Genomic DNA, 20147 nt, shown 5'->3' with positions numbered 1-20147 from the left:
TCTAACAAAGCCTGGCTGTATGTAGCAATAATGTAAGAAATTTAGTGGAAGGCGTAGATGTTAAATAATTGTTTTTTTTTTTTTAAAAGAAAAAAATGACATAGAAATCCTCTAATCTGATACCAAGCAGTTGTGCATGATGCTTTCTGGGGAAGAGCAGCATTGCGCCTGCTTCAGAGCTGGGACAGAAATGCTTTTACCTGCCTTGGGTCCAGGGCGAGGAGGAGCTGCAGGGTTGCTCGCTGCRCGGCCGCCTGCACCCTCCGAGCTACCCATTCCCGTGGGATGTCATGTGTGTGCGTTTAAAATAAATAARGGAAGAACTGATCCTGAATATCGCTATGAAGGGAAGAGCAAAGCGAGAGGGAGAGCGAGACGAGGCGGGACAGACGATGCTCTTGGCCCTGGGTCTTCGGAAGGGCTGCTCTGCGGGAGTAGGACGGCTTTGCGCTTGCTGAGTTGAGCCATTAAGATGCACTTTGCCCCCCCGCGCCAGCTCCCAATCGAAGGGAGAGCTCTTCTCTTTGCCAGGGCAAAGGCAAGAGCCTGGCATCTCGTGGGCTGCAAACACAGGAACCGCATCCTAGCGGGGCTGCGGGCTCCACGCAGGGCAGGGCGCGTTACATAAAGCCAAAGACTGTTCGGCTGCTAGCAGAAATGAGTGACTGTAGTTTCATCTGATGTTCTGTAATTCAGTGTTTACAATATTTATTTTTAGTAATTGACAGCAATTATATATCTATATATATAGGCTTCCTTATTTTTGTATTTTACATACCGTTTTCTCGAGTGTGGTATTGTACTTCTCAGCTCCCCTTGGCCACCATTGCTGCTCCTAGTCAGTGACAAATAAAACAGAGCAAAAAGCAACACGTGTTGTGAGCGAGTCGTGATGTGCTCGGGGGGGTTCGTGCTCCTCTCCCTCCTGTGCCCTGCCCTGCAGCCCCTCACCAAGCCCTTAGGAAGGGCACCGGCCCCTCTGGCCCCATTTTGGTCTTGGCAAAAACCTAAGCTGGGTGCTGTGCTAGGTGAAAGCCTTAACGTTCCTCTGCTCTGCTCCAAAGAGAGAGATTTAACGTGTTAGGCAGAAGGGCATTCACTGGCAGCATCCAACACAAAACACCATTTAAGGCAGAAAAGGATAGACACTGATAACTATGCCATTTGAAATCATTTATTCGCAAGTTGCCTTTTTTTCCCATCTTATCTAACACTGTTTTTTTTTTATCTTTGTTATAAAGTACAAAGGGTTTTTATACTTTCTGACAACATTAAAAAAATAGGCTACTAAAGAGGCAAAATTCTCACTTTGAATCCAAAAATCCTCATGTAAGAATTCAAAATAGCAGTAGAGAAACATAAAAACCAACCAATACATACAAAAAAACTAATACAATGTACCTCTTACTCTTGACTGGTTCATTAAACCAACTCAGAATGAATCCCTTGTTCCCAGCTCTCATGGTGGAGCCTGTGACCTCGCTTAACTGATGTGAAGTTTGTGTTAACACATACGACTYGAAAGGCACTCAAAGGTCACAGATTCCTGAGCTAAAGCAGGATAGATTCCCAATGTAACATTTAAAAGAAGCCACCAAAAATGAAAAGAGTTTAAAAAAATGGTATTTGGTTTACATGAGTACATTAAGGATTCAGTAGAATCCTTGGTGAGCTGCTGCTGTATAATAGACTTAAATAACAGTTAGTCCATTAGAGAATTCTCAGTACTTGGAAAAAAATCACTTCTGAATATCCTCAACTGAAAATTCATTTGCTAAGAAAAAAAAAAAAAAGGAAAGTTTTTTTCCACATAACATTAAAAATAAAAGGCCTAAGAGCAATAAGGAAAGATATATCTAATGAGATGTAATAAAGGCTTAAAACCAAGCAACTCCGAAAATCTGTACAAACACTTAAATGACTAACAAAAGTTGACAGGCAATATTTACACAGATGTATCTGGCCCTGATGAAAAAGGACACAATTAAGCAGATGATGTTTCTGGTATTTACAGATCAGTTATTAAAACCAAAACAACCCAAACCAACCGAACCTAAACCACTAAACACACACACAGAGGCTACCATGTGTGCTTGAGATTTTACAAGGTAAGCTAGTAATGCCATTCACACAAATTCATTATTTCCAATTTGGCTCAGATTTTGCCCAGAGAAACAGAAATAAAACATGGAATGGCTACTGTCTGAAAATGCAAGACAGAAAGATTAAAAAAATAAAAGAACAAATAGGAGATAACTAGTTTTGGCCTATATCATTTCAGGTATGCATAGGAGTATACTGAGGCTGCAGAACAGCCATATATATTTGCTACAGTGTAAGGCCTTTTCTTTTTCCCTTGTCATAGCTCTGTGCGTCAGCAGGGCATTTAATTTAAAGCAGGGCATAGAAAGTTAGAGAAGTGCTACTATATTCCACCGAGGAGGTCTCAGCTTTCTGAATTCTCTAGCAGTGCCTCACTCTCCGTTTTCTTCTCTGGCGACGTGTACAAGAAGTTACAGCAGATATAGAGTGGGAAGATGAGAAGTCTGCTGTCCAAATTCATGACCACTTGCTCCTGTAAAGCAAACACAGGGGAGGTTCTTAGGGTAAGTGATAACATTCAAATTTACAGGAAGCACAACAGGGAAACAGGCAATCCGCCGAGTGGCATATTAGCCACAAAAGAATGCACGTGATCGATAGTCATTCTCTACAATTCCAGTTACTATGTACATATAAAATAATAAGCCAAAGCTAGCTCAAGATAATCATTCTCCTTTACGTTAAGCAGGTGTTTTACAACACCCACACTGATAAGGTGTTCTCAACCCGGTAATAACCCTTTGTCTCACTGCCTCCATCCCTCTGCGTCAAGGATTACCAACTGTAAAAAAGGGACTGTGCAACCTTTACCTCCCAAAGCAAGCCGGAGAGAAAAGCAGACTTCTCTGTCACTATCACTTTCACCACATTTAACAAATTGTGCACTCCGTAACAGGATTTTAAGACAAATCATGGTTTCTTGGCAAGACTTTTTTGCTTGTTACCCTAGGAACTAGTTCTGGGATGGCAAAATAGTCCCATAGTATGGACCATATTTACCAAGAGAACATTTCCATGCCCTTGCCATCTTMATGTCACTGCTCGTGAGGATTTAAGGGGCCTGATGACCAGTAACAATATAGCAATAAACTTTACAGTAGTAAATACCAGCCTTGAACAATATGCAGACATTAAGTCTTCAACGTGCACATTCTTCAAATAAAGGCCAGCTCCAAATAAGGAGAAGTCCAAACTTCATGCAGTAGTTACTCAATACTGACTACTATATTGTAACATAATGATTAAAAAGGAAACCTGAAGAGTTCCTATTTACTAAAAACTACTTTCTCAAAAATGGCACCAATTTTAATTACACACTTTAGCACAACAACCTGCTCTTGGTCTTGGCTATCCATAAATGATAAAGAAAATATTTTTTTTATACCCAAAATATTGCCAGATGGAACCTAACTCACCAGCGTGGAAAGTCKGGGAGAGCAAGCAGCTGTTTAGAAGAAGGGTAAATTATCAGCAGTCTGAAGCAGCACCATAGGAACCGATTTCACTAACATAAGTAAAATCAACCCTAAGAAAGTCTGAAGTGTCCTGCTCTACTTGCACTTCACAAATTCACTCTAACCTTCCATTACCTATAAAGGAAGCTTGTGAAATTCCATAAGAAACGACAGCAAGGAAGAAAAACTTCTCAAAAGTACTGCTGACTTCCTAGCATTTTAAAAAAGCTTTTGACACCAACTAATTGCAAGTTCAATGAATTAAAAACCCAAACATACCTGGTCCTTCTCAAGGGTTAGGATCTGATATCCTGTTGTTCTGCTGCAAATGATTTTCCCACTGCTATCAAAAGAGGCCAGACGTAACCTAGGGGTTTAACAACAGTTTAATCATCTCATCTCCCACAACTAATTTTTTTCACKACAAAAAGCTTCTCCCGAGGAAGGAGAATAACATTTTGAAACGTAACTAACTTTGCGGCAACAAAATTAATTGCAAGAAAAGGGAAGAAAAAAMCACTTTGTTGGGGCAACAGACTTGAGGGCACGCCGCAGAGCCYGGCTTCTTGGTTATTTGGTACCTGAAGGCTATGTTTCTGCGAGGCTGCAGACTGACTGATCCGCTGCACGGCTGATTCAGCGTGTTTCGCTTGAAAATGATATAACGATTTGTGTAAGTAACAAGGAGGTCGAAGCCGAAGTTGAATCCAGTCCATCGCCAGCAGTACTGAGAACACAGGTGGAAAATGGTAACGCCATGAGTATTTGCTTACTACAGGAGGAAACATAAGTGCCACTTCAACAAGTGAAACGGAGGCGCTTGGGGAGGGGACTCTCGGCTACAGAGAGGCAGGCGGCTTCTTGCCAACCTAACTGAAACACAGACATCTACACAGGCAGCCACTCCAGCTGCCAGCCCTTCAGACACAGGGTTAGAGAGAACCTTAATATCCACCGCTGGGAAAAGACATTTAATGTACATGCATACAACATGCCTCTCCCTTCTGGTAATCAGTGTGGTATTTCTGAGCAACTGCTGGCCCCATCCACATGTACCGCTCTCCTTTGAGGAAAACATCCTTATTCCCAGTGACTTCAGCGGGAACAAGACGATGCTTCCTAGTTTTCCCATGAGCCTGTCACCTAAGGCACGCGCACATGGAACACACGGGGCTTCAGACAGTGGCTAGTAAACCRCATGACTAGAAAAACTTCCTTTGCTGCTCTGGAAAGACAGTCATTGGTGAACCGAGCCACATCTTAGCTGCACGTATTTCACAGATCTTGGATGACAGGCCACGTCCCTATTTCCGCCTTTTGCACTCCACAAGTCTTTTTTTTTTTTTTTCTCCTCCCCAAATATGGGCTCGTTTGTAATGCAAGACCAAAATTAAAACAGTAATTTCTTACTCATCACCGAAACAGCAGGCTTTTTTACTCTTTTAGAGAGAACAAAGCAGTTTCTCTAATGCATCACCTCCATTACATCTTTTTGATGCAGTTTGACAATTAAGACCTGTGTGTTTTGAAAATACCTAACATGCCCAAGACATGTCAGCTATGCAAAAAGCAAGCCACATGCTGTACTTACATCACCATCCTTTGCAAGTTTTCTACCACACCTCATGCTGTTTCCTTCCAGTTCTTCTTTATTTATTTCTTGAGGCCTACAAAAATAAAAGGTGCAACTTTAAGGACATTTAAACACCTTTCTATGCTACTTTCAAGTGGGAATGACCAAGAGGCCCAGGTAACCTGGTGTGACCCTGTTCTGAGCAGAGGCTGGGCCAGATGACCTCCCCAGCTCCCTTCTGACCTGAACTACCCTATGATTATGAAGCAGTTCCACAAAACTGCAATATAAATCAGATTGTAAAAGCCCTGCTTAATCGAGGCGTAGCACAGGCATCTTTCCAGGGTAGAAGGGCACTTTTTATTTTTGTGCTCAGCTGTCGCAACAAGCTGCGTTCTGCAATCGCCCTCGGAAAGAACAACCTTTCTAAAGGCAGCGCTCCGACTTCCTTGGCAGGACTCTGCACCGGGCAGACGCCCCCCCAGGAGCCGGGCGGCGATTTCTCAAGCCGCTGCTTATGCAACTTGCCTAAAAAGGTCAGCCCTGAGTGAGCACCAAGGGACGCAGGCCCCTTGCTTCTGCAGACCACGGCAGCACGAGCGTCCCGCGCACGGCGGCTTCCCTCGCAGCTCCAGCGCAGCCCAATTTGAGAGGTGTTGTTACTCACTCAATTTTAATAGTGGTTACATCACCAACCACATAAGCAACCATTGCCAGCAAGTCTTCAAATTACACTGAGGACAAATGTTTAAATTGGGTAGTGTAAATCACAGTAAAGGGTAATCCCTCCACACATTACATTAAAACGCCACCACACTAAAAAAAATGTACTTTTAGCTATATAAGCAAGCAGAAATGCAGCATGTCTTCTTTTCCTGCTCCAAACGCAGCACGGGAACTCATGGCTACAGCTTTTATGGACAAACCCACTGTGTGGTTTTCCCCCCCCATTTCTGTAAAAACGAAACCTGGAAGATCACAAATTTCATGAGCAGGTTAAGCAAATCAGCTAATCGTGCTAACCAAATCAGCCCAGAAAGCTCCTGCACGTTTCTTCCGCATCTTCTAACCAACCTGGTTATGTAACTGACCTACATTCGGCAGTAGTGATAAAAGATTCATTTCCGTTTAATAAATCACAAAAACACGAGCACACAATCGAGGCAGACATTAGTGTTCCCCCCTCCTTAGTTCCTTGAAAAGCTTCAGAAGATGCAGAACTTTCTGCCCTTAAGCACCTAGAGGAGCCCACTGCACGCACAGCCAAGAGGCAAGTTATTCTGTTTCGTTCCTAAAACGCTGCCAAGACGCAGCCGGAGAGGGAACCGTTCCAGTCATGGGCTTAAAAGATTTGTCGCCCACCTGTCATAGGAACAAATGTTTAATTGTGGAAAAATAAATGATCCACTTTGAGTGCAAATATGTAAACCCAAAGCAGCTACATTTCAAAGTCACAGATTCCAGCATTACAGCAAAAACAAAGTCTCAAAGTTCGAAGAATAGCACATTTAATCCTTTTAAATGCAAACTATTTAACGTAGAAGAGAGACATTTTTCTCCCCTCTCTAAGGCTGTCAAAAGAGTGAAGAGCACCGTGCACTTTAAAGCAAATTAACTTCCCGTTTAGCAGTCTGGGGCTACGCAGGCGCTATTGGGCTCGACCAGGTCAGACACGAACACAGAGCCGAACTTCAGCTCAGGGGCACTTGCAGTTCATGTTTTGCTCAGCTTGCAAATTTGCACCCCAGTCTACAGAGAAAAACTCAGGCAATGTACACATATATAAATGTATAAATATAAGCATCACATGTGAGAGAAAGGACAGCAGAGCTGGATAAGAAAATGGGCTTAGAGAACCTTCATGTGTTTTTCTTCTAKCTCCAGGTTAATTAAATCCCCCAAATACTTGCTTGAGCACAAAGCAACAGTTGCATCTCTCCCCTTTTAGGGTATCAGTTAGGAGCCACTGGCATCTCGCTACAGGGCATCAATACTGCTTGCAAGCAGAAGAGAGAAGTTATCTCAGAAATAGAAGAAACATTCACATATTGGGTAATACAGAACAGCATTGCAACAGAGCTGCTTACAAAGAAATTAAAGGGAAGTACCTTTATAGAGCATCTTGCTTCCACTTAACTCCAGAGAACGTGTTCACAGGCATGTATGTGTGTATATATATATATATTTATATATATATATATGTATGTATATACACACTCAAAAAAGACRAGCACCAAAGATAAAAGGCCCTGAAGAGACACTGCTCATTTCAGGAGCCAGTGAAATCATCACTGATGTAGCTGAACACGCGAGTGTTTGATTTTGAAGCTCGTGTCGTGGCCTGTCACCTCCACTTCAGTTCTGTACAGTGTCTCACTTCTCAGCAGCACATAAAACAGATGGTTGGCAATTAAAATACTCTCACTGCCTTACAGCGAACTACTGAAAGGCAGCAAAACCCAACAAATCTGAAGTCTTTTCTTGTGTCAGGGCTTTGACGGCTTCGTGAAACTCACTTTTATATTACCTGTGATTCTCATGTGGTAAGCCAGAATGTCAGAGCCAGAAGGTGCAACATATGATCTTCTACTGTTAGATACAGACAGCAGCATTATAGTTTTCCCCCCACAAGAGAAAACTATCAAAAACAAGCTATGAGCACCCTACATGGAACTTTAGAAGAGATTAAGAGATTCAGGATTATGTTCTTCGCCTTTACCATTTTCTAAAGCACTGCTTTGGCCAAAGAAAACCACTGTTAAAGATCTAACGTCCGAAGAATAATAAAGAATTTGGGTTTTTTGTTTGGACTGATATATGAAAACCATCAAAAGTAAGTAATTAAGGAATATAACCCAGAATTAAACTATAGAAGATGCTGACAAAGGATGCTTGGAGTCAATTTTAAATTGTTTCAAAAGAGAACTGGACATACATAAAACATATAAAAACAGGTCTATTGGTGCTGTTTAGTAATGATCCAGCTAAAATCTCCACATGGAAAAATCTTGAACTACTCAATGCCAGAAAAACACACAAAGAGAACAACCTCCCTTCAATTACACATAAAGGCGATAGGACATATATAATTATTTACCATTAAGCACTGTCACAGACTGCATGCCCTTTGGTGAAATTCAGGGCAGCAATTCTTAGGCTTTTTAGGTTGGATTTAATAAATTAAGCATAGCTCTGCAATGGAGCACGCTCATCTCAGTAACACCAGATATTGGATTAACAGAACCGATCAAAGAAAATTGGGGAATAAGTTTACTGATCTTTTTAAAGGCAATAAACAGAACACAGCTTCCTAACCTGCCAAATATCTTCCACAAAACACGCTAAAATACCAAGGCAAACAACGGCAAGGTCACCTTCCTCAGTCCCATTCTGCCTTGGTTTCGGGCCTTAGAAAGAGACCAGTGTGATGTGGCAAAGAGCAAGAGGAAGGAAGCGAAACAGTTTCTCATCACGTGCCTTGAACATGCATTAAGTAAACAGCCACCGCGACAGCCCTCGCCTGCTACGTGCTCAGGAAGCCCAAATGTGCCCTCTGTGCCAGGCTGCTACGGGACACCAGGGTGCGTGCGCGTGTTCGGGGCAGCAAAGCCAAAGCCCGCGTGCCAGCAGGCGCCTTCAGTGCCCAGGTAGCCGTGCAATGGGATGTACAGGTGGGATGTAAACCGAGAGCATTATGGAGGGAATAAGGTCATAGCAGTGGAAGATGCAGCATCAGAAAAGCTGTAGGTGCTGCCCCAGGATGGGAGAGGCAGGGGCAAAGGTTGCTGCACACTTATCTCTGCCTAAACCCAAATGACAAATTGCCTTTTATACCACAACAGTTGCCCACTCCACATGCTTTTGCCTACCCCATCCAAAGACGAAGAAGACGGGACAAAAAAAAAAAAAAAAAAAAAAATCCCACCCCCAACACTACTGACCCATAAGAAGTCTTTTCTAATAAACTCTTTACAATGGAAGGTTAATAAATTACTAGTTTCACAGCCTAAACACATCAAAGCAGTGTTCCAGCAATCGGTATTAACCAATATAAAACAATATAAACCACAAACACACAAACAAAAAATATTTATCTCTTATAAAAGTGACAACTTTCCTAGAGTTTTATTGTTTAAAAGATAGGAGCTCAGCCAGCCCAAGGGAAGGTGGCCCCACAGAGAACATGAGATTAAAACCACTGAGATATGCATCCCCCCCTCCTATTTCAATGTAAACTGTATTTACCATTTGGCGTTTATGTCAAGGGAAGGTTTCTACTTAAAGAAAGAAAGAAAGGAAAGCCTGTAATATACCTACCCAATATCATTGTCTTGTTCTGCTCTGAGCATGGCAAACCACTGCTGTTTGTAAACAGAAGACAGCCATTCTAAAAGTAAAATAAATAAATAAATAAACTCGGTGTGTTCTTTGGAGCTGGGAACAGGGATGTTTATAAACATTTGAAATACAAGAATAAAATTACATTGCAATGACAAGTTCATACTTCTTAACTGGACGACCTATGCAAGCCCACCTGGAGGGCTGAAGGTTAATTCACCTTCAAGTCCCAATCACAGAGGCAACACAGATCAAACTGAATAACTAGCACTAAGTGACTGTTTTCATCCCATGAAGCCCTCAGGATTCCCCCAAATAATGCAACTCCAGAGATTATTTCTTCAACACACAAAGCTCTGTGAAACTAAGAGCTGGCTAGCAAGTCCTTAGAAGAAAATCCTGTTTTCTGCATTTCAAATAAAACATCTGCTAATTTCACCTCTTAATCTGGAAGCATCAGAAGGGAATTAGTGTTCGGAAATGCTGACAAGTTACCAGGTGAAGAAGAATAATGAACTTTTCACTTACAGACATGTTATGGATGCATCTTTTACATACTTAGAAAAAAGAAAAAAAGAGAAAAAAATTCACTGGGAATCTCTAGTCTAGTGTTTTCTGCTCCTCTTGCAGGGGCTACGTGCATACAGAGCATAAAATATTAAGAACATCTTTCTTTCAATTATTCAAAATACCTTCTATCTTGCTAGAGAATAATTTAGTTTAAATTAATCAAAAAGCTTTAAACTACCACACAAGCTACCCAGAAATTTCCATCTTTACCACCCAAACATCTCAGATTTTTGATGCTGGCAAGCAATAATCCATTCAAAAACCACACTGTTAGCACTTCTCTAACCCTCCTTTCACACGGCAAGCCAAGCTCCCCATCTTACTACAGCTGTTGGCTCCCGACACATGTGAGCAGATTGCAAAAGCTACCGTGTGTCCAAGCCCAACTGCACAATTTCATTAAACATTCAAAGGTCTCCATGTGATGTTTCGCTTCCCTCTCTTCTCCTACAGTTCTCTTAATTAAAAGCTTTTATTTCTTTTTTGTTAAAAAGAAGAAGTAGAGTTGAAACCTCAGACACTCTACCCACATTAGCCACATATGCAACAATTCCTGTAAATCAACTTGCCCCTGTAACCCTGCAAAGTGTCCAGGCCTCTATTATAAGCTTTTTGCACGGCTTATGAAATGCTTAAGCATGAAAGATTTTGCTCTCTGATGTTTAGAACTAYGTGAAAATTACTTACTCTTTGCCATTAAGCATAAATTTATCAGCCTCAAAGTTGCAATCATTCCTTAATGATTTAAGAAGTGTCGTTACTGCATGTGCAGAGATACATGGGTTTTGATTTCGTGTCTATGTGCTATTCACAGTAAAATGTTAAAGAAAGTCTACTCGGTACAGTCCTGAAAAACAGCAGCAGCAAGGGGCAGAAGAGCAATTCAAGTCTAGTCCTGGCAAATTGCCATTTGCAACATTTTATTCACTTGCCGATACAGAAATGAATGAGATTCTCCTGTATCCTGTCATTAAATTAGGTAAGGATTTAAACTGTCCTTTCCCAGAGCTATCTTTTTTTCTATTATAAAATGAAAGCACCTTTGCACTTAYATTTGTACCAAAAATCTAACTTAAAAGCACTTAGTAAAACTGGTTATATTGACATTTTACATCACTCGAGTATATCAGATACCACATGCCACAAAACAGATCTATTCCTCTAGTATGATTATGTAAAATAAAAAAATATCCTCACTGACTCTGTGTTCCAAACTGCTCCACCTCCTGGACATAACTGACCAAGCCATGGCCAAGAGTCATCGGTGCCTCTGCTCAGGCAGCTGCTCTATCATGCCCTGGCTCCATCTGCTGTCCAAAGAACACTTCAAGAAATATTCACAGCACAGCAGAACCAAATTTCCTTCATATTGCCTCAGTCTATTTAGATATTAATTTATATCACAACTACAAATAAAGATAGCCAAGGCACTCAAGCAGTAATAACTGTTTATATTAACTTACAGATTGCAGTCTTTAAAAAAAGGGAGGGAAAGAAAGACCCTACCCACTTACATGTACTCATGATCYTTATCGTAATCATAATTCAGCTCTCATCAGCTACATTCTTTGGGAGGGAGATTTGCTCAAGGCTATTCCGGGTGCAAGCTTGCGGAGCAACTAAACCACTATTTCTGACAATAAAAGAAGGATACAGCAGTACAAGAAGGGCAGGCCAAATAAAACAACACTTCTTACATGATCAAAATGGCAAGGAAATGGTTTAAAAATGATCAAACAGGCTGATCAGGCTAGCAAACTTCAAAGGAAAGATCCTGACAAATCTGCTTTGCCATTACGGTATCATGATGTTGACAGCTTGGAAGGCATGGGGAAAAAAGTGTGAAATGATGAGAAAAATAATTTTAGCTCTACAGAATGACATGGAAGTCAAAATCAATTTCAAATATTTACATGTAGCAAGAATTCAAACCAAAGCTAGAGCGATGGGCAAAGGGAATAACATAGATATCAAGAAGATACAAATAATGGAGAGTGATAAAAAGCTCGGTAAGAGTTACCTTAATTGACATTTAGCAATTACCCCTGTGAATAAGTGGCACGGAGATGCAGATGAACAGATAGTTCAACAGTGATAGCACTGAATTTTTCATCCAGACTTTCTCATAGTGGTTTGTCTAGCTTTCATTTGCACAACTTTTATTTCTTAAAGCTAGGATTTAGCCATGATAAGGGCATCCTTAGTCAGGTGTGGAAGAAAAATAACAAGAGTCAAATGCAAAAGGAACCAAGGCAGGGCGCAAGAAGTCAACACACAGAGCACAAGGACCACACTTAACTGGGAAAGAGGCAGATTAAATAAAAATATAGCAATGACAGTGAACCTCTTTTTCAGCTGAAATACCAACCTGACAACTCATTTTGCCTCTATTCAGTCTACAGCCAGGGTTTTCTCAGCTTCCAAGCAAAGAACAATGCTTATTTGCACACTCAGATTTCAAGAGCAAGATGAGGACAGGGCTTTTTATTTCTTTAATAATAGTAATARTAATCAAAGGCCAAATTAAGCTGCATCTTACTCTATGGGAAAAAAATACCAGGACCTAGAATGAGCAGAATGTATTTTATACAATGTGAAATGCAAATACAATTACAAAAGCAGATTATTTAACTATCTAGTCACCTCCAAAAATATCCTAAATATCTGTTAGCAAAGTAGACACTTGTTTTTCAATGCGGAGAAGAGTTCACAGAATCTTGGGCTTTTGTTTACATTACCAGGTATCTTCCAAATTTTATTTAGAAGTACTTTTCTTTTAAAAACATGATAATGGTTAGGACACAAGTTGAGTCACAGGAAGTTCTGTACTCCTAAAAGACAGGTTTTTGTGTGTCTAGGGCTGTGGAGTTATTTAAATGTTGGTAAAATACTATGTGTTGATTTCAGAGTATTAGGAGAAATAGCTCTGTGCATATACTAAAGCTTTTACATGTGTAAATGTAATATTCAGCTCCTCTTGAAACTTCAGCCACCAGTCAGACTTTAGAGATGAGTATGTGAGTGATCAGGTAGATCTGTATGGCTGCTATACACACCTAGGTGTTTTCTTCTCAATTACTCTAGGATAAATCAAACCAGGAAAACACAGAAAATTTGATCGTTTGCATACGATCATTTGCTCACCTGAGGGTATCAGATAATCTCTCTCAATAATTCTGGCCGATGCCAAGTCACTGATGATGTACTGCAATCTCAAGTGTTTGAATACTGGCAGGAATGCACACCCTTGTTCTGATTCCAGAAATGCAATGTCACCCTGAAAATCTGCAAGACAACACACTTGTGTCACAATTTATTTTCCTAAATATTCTCCAGAACTTCCCTTTGTTCATTAGGGGAAGTTACTATGGACAGGAAAATTACATTTTGCAGTTTAAAATAACTGACAGATTTTTCTTTTTGATCTCAAAGTTACTTACATTCAAACCACTTCAGCAGAAATGTTAGACCAAACTTACCTTCTTTTGAAATGCACCTGTCTTCTCAGGAGAAGACCAAAAACAAAGTTTAACCTAATTATGCAAAACCTGTTCAGTGAACACACCTGATCACTTCAGAGGAGGCAGACAAAAGAGTTAAAATCAATGACAGGAAAATTGAAGCTAAAGCTGCGGCAAGTCTTTCCAAAGAAAAGAGGATAGAGTCTGGATATGGGGGAAGACTTTCCCATTGTCCTGCCCCTGCACCCTCCACCTGTGGTCCAAGGCCACGCCAGTGATCCTACCTTTTCTACGCCTGGCAAACCAGGCATCAGCTTCTGTTAAAAGTTGTTTCAGAGATCCATTCCAAGAAGGCACGAGCTGAAGGAACATCCACTAGGTAAAAGCAGTAACATTAGTAAAAGACTATTAAAATAGCAGTATTAAAATAACATTTGCATAATGCAGTCACTCCCACAAAATTCCTGATGTTCTATTGGCAAGCAATCCCAAAACGTCTACAATTCTCATCACTTTAGAAACCAAGTTATGCTCAATAGTACAGCTTCATAAAGCAACAGCTAGACCCTCTTCAAGTACCTTCTTAAGAGCAGTGTACACATCCATTTCCACTTGCATTACAAACAGGTTAGAGGAGCTGATCAGTTGCTTCATGAGGTTTATGCTGAAAGAAAAAAACAGGAAGAGTTCTGTGAGACAGCAAGGGCAGCGACGCCCACAAGCAGCAAGCAGACATCCACAGCCTAGAAGCTCATTTGTGGTAAGCTATTCACTTTGGGAGAAGTTGTACTTCACCTCTCTGCCACTAAAGCCAACTGAAGCCTGAATACCTGAGTTCTTTGAAGAGTTCAACACTCTGATGGGTCATTAGGTTATTCAAAAGCCACTCAAGGCACCTAGGTTAAAAGCAAGGAATTAATACCTCAGTTTTCTGCATATTTCAACATTTCTGCAGCAGTTGCTCAAGCTCCTCTATGTCAAGTTCTAGGTTAAAACTGCATTTATATTCTCTCTAATCTGCAATGAAAAACTTAATCCAGATTCAACTAATGCCATAAAAAAGCTCAATGCACTCGTGCAGCATATGGAAGCAGTCAGCACTAACCTTAACTCTCTGCTCTCAATAGTGTACTTATTCCTTCCACTTATAATAATGTTCAGCTTAAATAGTTACAGCCTAGAGCTATAAAATAACAGTTAAACAACACTTACGTCACTGTCATGCTGAGGACCAAATATGTTGTTGTTATCAATACACTCTGGTAACAGTTCTTTACAGCATAAGCGATATCTACTATGATCTACATCAATTTTAAGACAGATGATTACAGTAGAACAGGAAAACTAAATAGTATCATGAGCAGAGTACAAGTCAGTCAAAAAAAAACCAAGCCCGATCAGAATCAACCTGTTCATTGTTTTACTGCTTGTAAATTCACATTTTCCACTAACAATATATAAAGCAGCTTGGAGATACTAATTCTTACTTTTTCTTCACAGAATCTAACCCATATGTCCCCGCTGAATTGTAATAACCACACACAGTTTTTGCATTAATGGTTTCCTTCATTGTTTCACCGCATTGCTGAATTAAGCCATCCTGTGGGAGGAAAAAAATAACACAAATATTTAATATTTTAATTTCTAAACAGTATTGTGTAAAAGATTGTGTCGTTCATACAAATTCCAATGTCTGAACAATAAGTGAGGTTACACATACTATTAATTTCGCCAATATCTTTTTTGCAGAGTATTTTAACAAGCACAGAGTCAAAAGTATAGAGATACTTGGACTGCAGAGAACATGATGATCTGATACTGCATGATGCAGTCTACCACCTCAAAAGCACAGCCATCTCTTTGGAACATTCTGCGTATTTCCAAGGACATCCAGAAATTAATTTAAAAGCACATTAAATGCAATCTACTCTGATCCAAGAGATTATATTATACAAACTATTTCAGAGGAAAGACCACAGATCAGCAAACTCCTATCTAGAAAATTTCAATGAACATTCTTTAAAAAGTTATCTAGGTCATTCCCGTCATCTATCACAGGCAAGAAAAACAGCCAATACCTTTGGGTAGAACAAATGGTACAGCTTGAGGATTTAGCAGCAAAGTACAGATTGTTACATTTAATGCATATCTAGACATAAATTTCAACACATCACTTGGTATTAGAGCTCAATCTTAATCATAGCATTTTCAAATAAAACCACTGCATTATGTTTGTTCTTGTCACATGTTGCTACAAAAAGAAGATTCACTTATTTAGCTGAAATAGTTCACAGTATAGGAACATGCATGCACTGTTAAATTTATACACATATATACATTTAAGAACCATCTCTTTATAGCGATATGCATGTAAGTATATTATAGAACTATGCAAATTAAACCATACAACTATGTACATATCTACACAAATATAGAATGTATATCTAGATATTTCATGTTTAATACTTACAAGCTGTAGCATGCAGGCTGCTGCTAGAAGTGCAACTACTCGACTGGGTTTTATTAGCACATCATCTCTGTACAGGGAGCCAAAAGCCACCTGTAGAGCTGAATAGAAGTACAACTGTCAAACAGAGAAACCTGGACTGAGTTTGGATGACCAAAAGAATTCTTAAATACAACCAAACCATTTTGGTGCATGCATTCTCTACAATCTTACCCATCTGATGTTGGAAGGAAAAGCTAACATTAACCAGTCTAAGCATGCACACACAATAAAAGGGAACACATCATTAGCTAATAAAATACAGATCATTTCATTGAAGGAAAATGAACAAAACATTCACTCCAAAAGAGATGCAAAGCTGTTCCATGGGGCAATGGGAAGATCAATAAAACCAGATGAAAAGAAAGTAAACTTTATGCAGAACTCATTCTCTTGAGTTTCTCATTTACTAGTTCAAAAATAGAACTACTTTTTTTCTTTTAATAAATGATTTTTATATTGAAGTAGTTATGTCAGATTAGACTTAGTCTTTGCCTTCAGAATTTATGTTCAAACAAAAAGCTTCCACCTACCTTCTATATCAATATTCTGGTCAGGAATCTCCAACTCAATGACGTTCATGCTGGATTCTTTCCAAGAACCACTGAACATACTGGAAAAGTAGCCTGACTGTATAAGGGAAGAGGAGGGGGAAAGAACTCAGGTAAATGGTTTAACTCAAATGAAAACTATCCAAAGAAGCACATGGAATCCAGGATTGTTAATATTTACCTTTATTGCAGAACAAAATTATTAGGGGAGTGGCATTTTTTTCATAAACTTAAAAATTCTGACATGTTTTATCATCAGAAAGAACTAAGTAGAGATGCTCCATTTCTCAAACTAGAAATAAACATAAAAATCTAGGCCACATGTCTATAATTAGATTAAGTAAAGAGATTTAAATGACCAAAATAGCTGCATAAGCTCTTTTCCTACAAACCACACCACCTATGGGATATAATTAGTCCAAGAATGAAGTTCTTAAATGTAACCAACAAAAAATCCTGCAGGCACAGGAAAATGTCGGTTTGAGTAATAAAATGCATGCAAGACATACAAATTAATGTACAAAGTTGTGGTCTCATACCAAAGACACATACACATACACCATTTATGTAAATATACCTTTTATAATAAAGTGAAAGGCATATAAAACTAGAATTTGATAGGTTTCCATCCAAAGGAAGTGAAATACACTGCTCTACTAGGATTCATGAGTTTCCATCTGAGCAGAAGATGCGCGCTTTCTGAGATGCTATCACTCACTGAAGTTTACCTGAGAGATCAAAAAAATAAAGTCTATTTGTACAGCACCACACTCCCTAATCTCTTAACCCAGCATTTCAACTCTGGGCAACAAAAAAGTATGAAATCCAATTTTGGTTTACTTGATTCTCTAAAGAAATCTATTTCTTCAACATATCCCTTAACTATGACCAAATATACCACTCTGCTCTCAAAACCAGGACTTTATTAATTTTGTCTCACGAGGCTACTAGTTTTGTCATAACCCAACTACTCGTAGACCAGCTCCTCTATTTGATGAGGAGTTTAATATTTTAATAAACATCTTTAGTCCTCCATTTCTCACAGCTGCTATGCACATGTACTGTAGTACTTTCATTTGGAAAATAATTACAAGAGCTTTAGAGATTTCAGAGAAATATTAAAGTTATCTACAGATACATTTTTTCCTAACTTCCAGCAATATTTTAGTTCTAACTACATAATCTCACTGAAACAGAAATCTGAATTCTAACAATGAGTATCTTAACTAAGAAGTTTCATTTCATGTGAATATCATTTACATAAGGAGGCCACTGCATAACAAAATTAAAAATTTCAAACCATGTTAAAAAGCACCCACAGAAGCACTTCAGTATTAGATTCAATCATCAACTCACTACCTTCAGGAACTTGTGATGCAGCAACAACAGAATCACCATGAAATTTAAAGATGTTGTCATCAGCAGTAATCTAGGGACTAACCAGCTTTTTTTTCTCCTCCTTTTTTTAAGTTGTACAATGCAAGATCAACTGTCCAACTCACCTGCATCCTCCTACTGCTGGATATAGAGTCAAAGATGAAGGATAATTAAAATTGCATCTGCCAGCTCTCTCTCCTCAAAAAACTCACYCACTTTGAGCTAGAGGCACTGATGTCTGGCTAAAAATCTTTACTATACATGAATGGTTTCTTTGCCTTTAACTTCTTTAAAATGCTTTAAAGTCTGTCAAATAAAAAGCCTCTTCATCCTAGAATAAAGTAATGAGTGTTCCCCCACCATGGCTAGTACAAGAATATTTAACCCACATTAAAGACAACAGCAACTTTATAAGAACAATAATTAAAAAAGACAAAAAAATCACTTTTGCTGTCATCTGTGATGCTGACCACCACATTCAACCAGTTGCCTGAGCATTTTGTATTGGCATTTGCATCTTGGGGCTCATAACAGTATGCTTTGTGTTTGACTTCTACTAACTAAGAAGTGCACATCTTTTCAGGTCTAGCATTTGAAGTTACTTGCTCCATTTACATCCATTCCTGATGACCTTGAAAGTTTTTTTGCCTGGATCGAAGTGATATCTTGCTGGACAAGCCAAACACAAACACACATGGTGCGACTTTTCCAGGCGCCTCCATAAGTATTGTTCACACAACATCAGTTCGTGTATGTGCTCGGTGAAAACTTAAGGATCCAAGTATCCTAACCCTATACTTTGTTACATGGATACTTCCATAATGTCTATGGTTTCTGAAGCATTTCTGTTTGGGTTATATTTACAAAACAAATGCAAGGAGGCAGCAATAAGCAATCTAGGATAGCTCAGAGATAAAGTACTGTGGTTGRCTTAGTGCATTATGCCTGATAACGGAGTGTAGAGATAACGGTATCTATTCAATCCAAAAATAAATAAAGCAATGCTGCAAAGGTCAGCACAGAACCAGAGCGCAGAGAAGACYGCCGCTGTTTGTATTAGCGAAGAACAAGTCAGCAGGCAAATAGAGCAGTGGGTCAAGAGCACGTGCATCACGCAGCCAATCTCTTCAGCTGACAGGGGCAGGGGCAGCCTGGCAGCCTCCAGCAAGTGGCTTTTGCTYCAGTTCCCGGTACTTGAATCCCTGTGGAGAGCAAGTCTGAGCGAGGCTGGCGCCTTCCCAAAGGGCTCTCTTTGCTCTGCAATAGCATTAATGTCACGGGAGACGCCCTGGCTTTTGCTTGGCACTGAGGAGGTGTCCTGGGGCCATCCAAAGGTGGCTTCCTGAATCACTTTTGCAAAAGATAAGCTGAGGTTAAAAGAAGTTGGCTCTAAATTTGGGCAGGAGGGAGGCAGAACCAGAGAAATTGAAGTACGAAGTGACCACTGAGCAGCAGAAAAATAAAGGGAAGGAGCTAGGAGAAAAACACAAACTCACACTTCACACTTACAAACTAGTTTCTTATTTATCAAAATTTAGTGCTGGCTGCGATCGAGGGGAATAAGGCGTGGAAAGAGAGGCTCGTACCTGGCACAGGTAGATCTTGTGCAGGTTCCACTCCTCGCCCAGGGCGCAGATGCGCACGTCGCTGTTCTCGCCGTTGAGGAAGAGGGTCTGGTAGATGTACTTGGAGGTGCTCTTGAGCTTCTTCCTGCGGCGCGGGGCGACAGGGCCGCATCACGACCACGAGCCCGGCCCTGGCCGCGGCGGGCACCGCTTCCCCCCGAGCGCCCCGGTTACCGGCCCCGCACCTGCGGGGCGTGTTGAGCAGCCGCTCCTCGCGCTCGGCCTCGCCGTCGCTGTCGCTGTCACCGGGCCCCTCGCCGCCGCCGCGCTTCCTCTTGCCGCCCCGGCCCTCCCCGCCTCCACCGCCGCCGTCCCCGGCCGCCCCGTTGCCCCGCGGGGAGCCGCCCCCTCGCCGCCTCAGCACGCGGCTGCTCAGCGAGCCCATCGCCGCCGCCGCCCGGTCGCCGCCGCCTCCTCATGGGGCCGCGCAGAGCGGAGCGGGGCGGCAGGGGGGACGGCGGCGGCTCCTCAGCAACGGCCCCGGGCCGCCATTGTCACGGCGCCACTGCGCCTGCGCGGCGGGGGGGCGGAGCGGGGACAGGTGCGCCTGCGCGGAGGAGGGGGCGGAGCGAGGACAGCTGCGCCTGCG

General features: G+C 40.9%; 1 protein-coding gene across 1 annotated transcript; it reads right to left on the bottom strand.

The window, feature by feature from the left end:
* Positions 1–1294: 1294 nt before the first annotated feature.
* Positions 1295–19943, bottom strand: GMCL1 (germ cell-less, spermatogenesis associated 1). The gene is made up of 14 exons (XM_026042837.1): positions 19744–19943; positions 19520–19643; positions 16539–16635; positions 15970–16067; positions 14987–15099; positions 14330–14395; positions 14079–14163; positions 13784–13874; positions 13183–13323; positions 9448–9517; positions 5149–5224; positions 4139–4284; positions 3837–3924; positions 1295–2575 (listed from the first exon to the last, which is right to left on the bottom strand). Exons 1-14 carry the CDS (start codon positions 19941–19943, stop codon positions 2447–2449), a joined length of 1524 nt encoding a protein of 507 aa, XP_025898622.1. The 3' UTR covers positions 1295–2446.
* Positions 19944–20147: the final 204 nt, after the last annotated feature.

Source organism: Nothoprocta perdicaria, unplaced genomic scaffold (assembly GCF_003342845.1).
Source record: "Nothoprocta perdicaria isolate Ctin4 unplaced genomic scaffold, notPer1 scaffold_103, whole genome shotgun sequence".
Classification (NCBI taxonomy): Eukaryota; Metazoa; Chordata; class Aves; order Tinamiformes; family Tinamidae; genus Nothoprocta; species Nothoprocta perdicaria.
The sequence above is the reverse complement of the archived record's forward strand: the minus strand, read 5'-3'. Positions and strand labels throughout refer to the sequence as shown.

Bases quoted from the DNA above. Each gene is read 5' to 3' on its own strand.
- GMCL1 (XM_026042837.1), bottom strand. From the start codon at position 19,943: ATGGGCTCGCTGAGCAGCCGCGTGCTGAGGCGGCGAGGGGGCGGCTCC. The intron at 16,636-19,519 runs GTACGAGCCTCT...TCCCTTATACAG, and splicing joins ACAAGATCTACCTGTGCCAG to TCAGGCTACTTTTCCAGTAT. The intron at 14,164-14,329 runs GTATTCAGGCTT...TTTTTCTTTCAG, and splicing joins GAACTCTTCAAAGAACTCAG to CATAAACCTCATGAAGCAAC.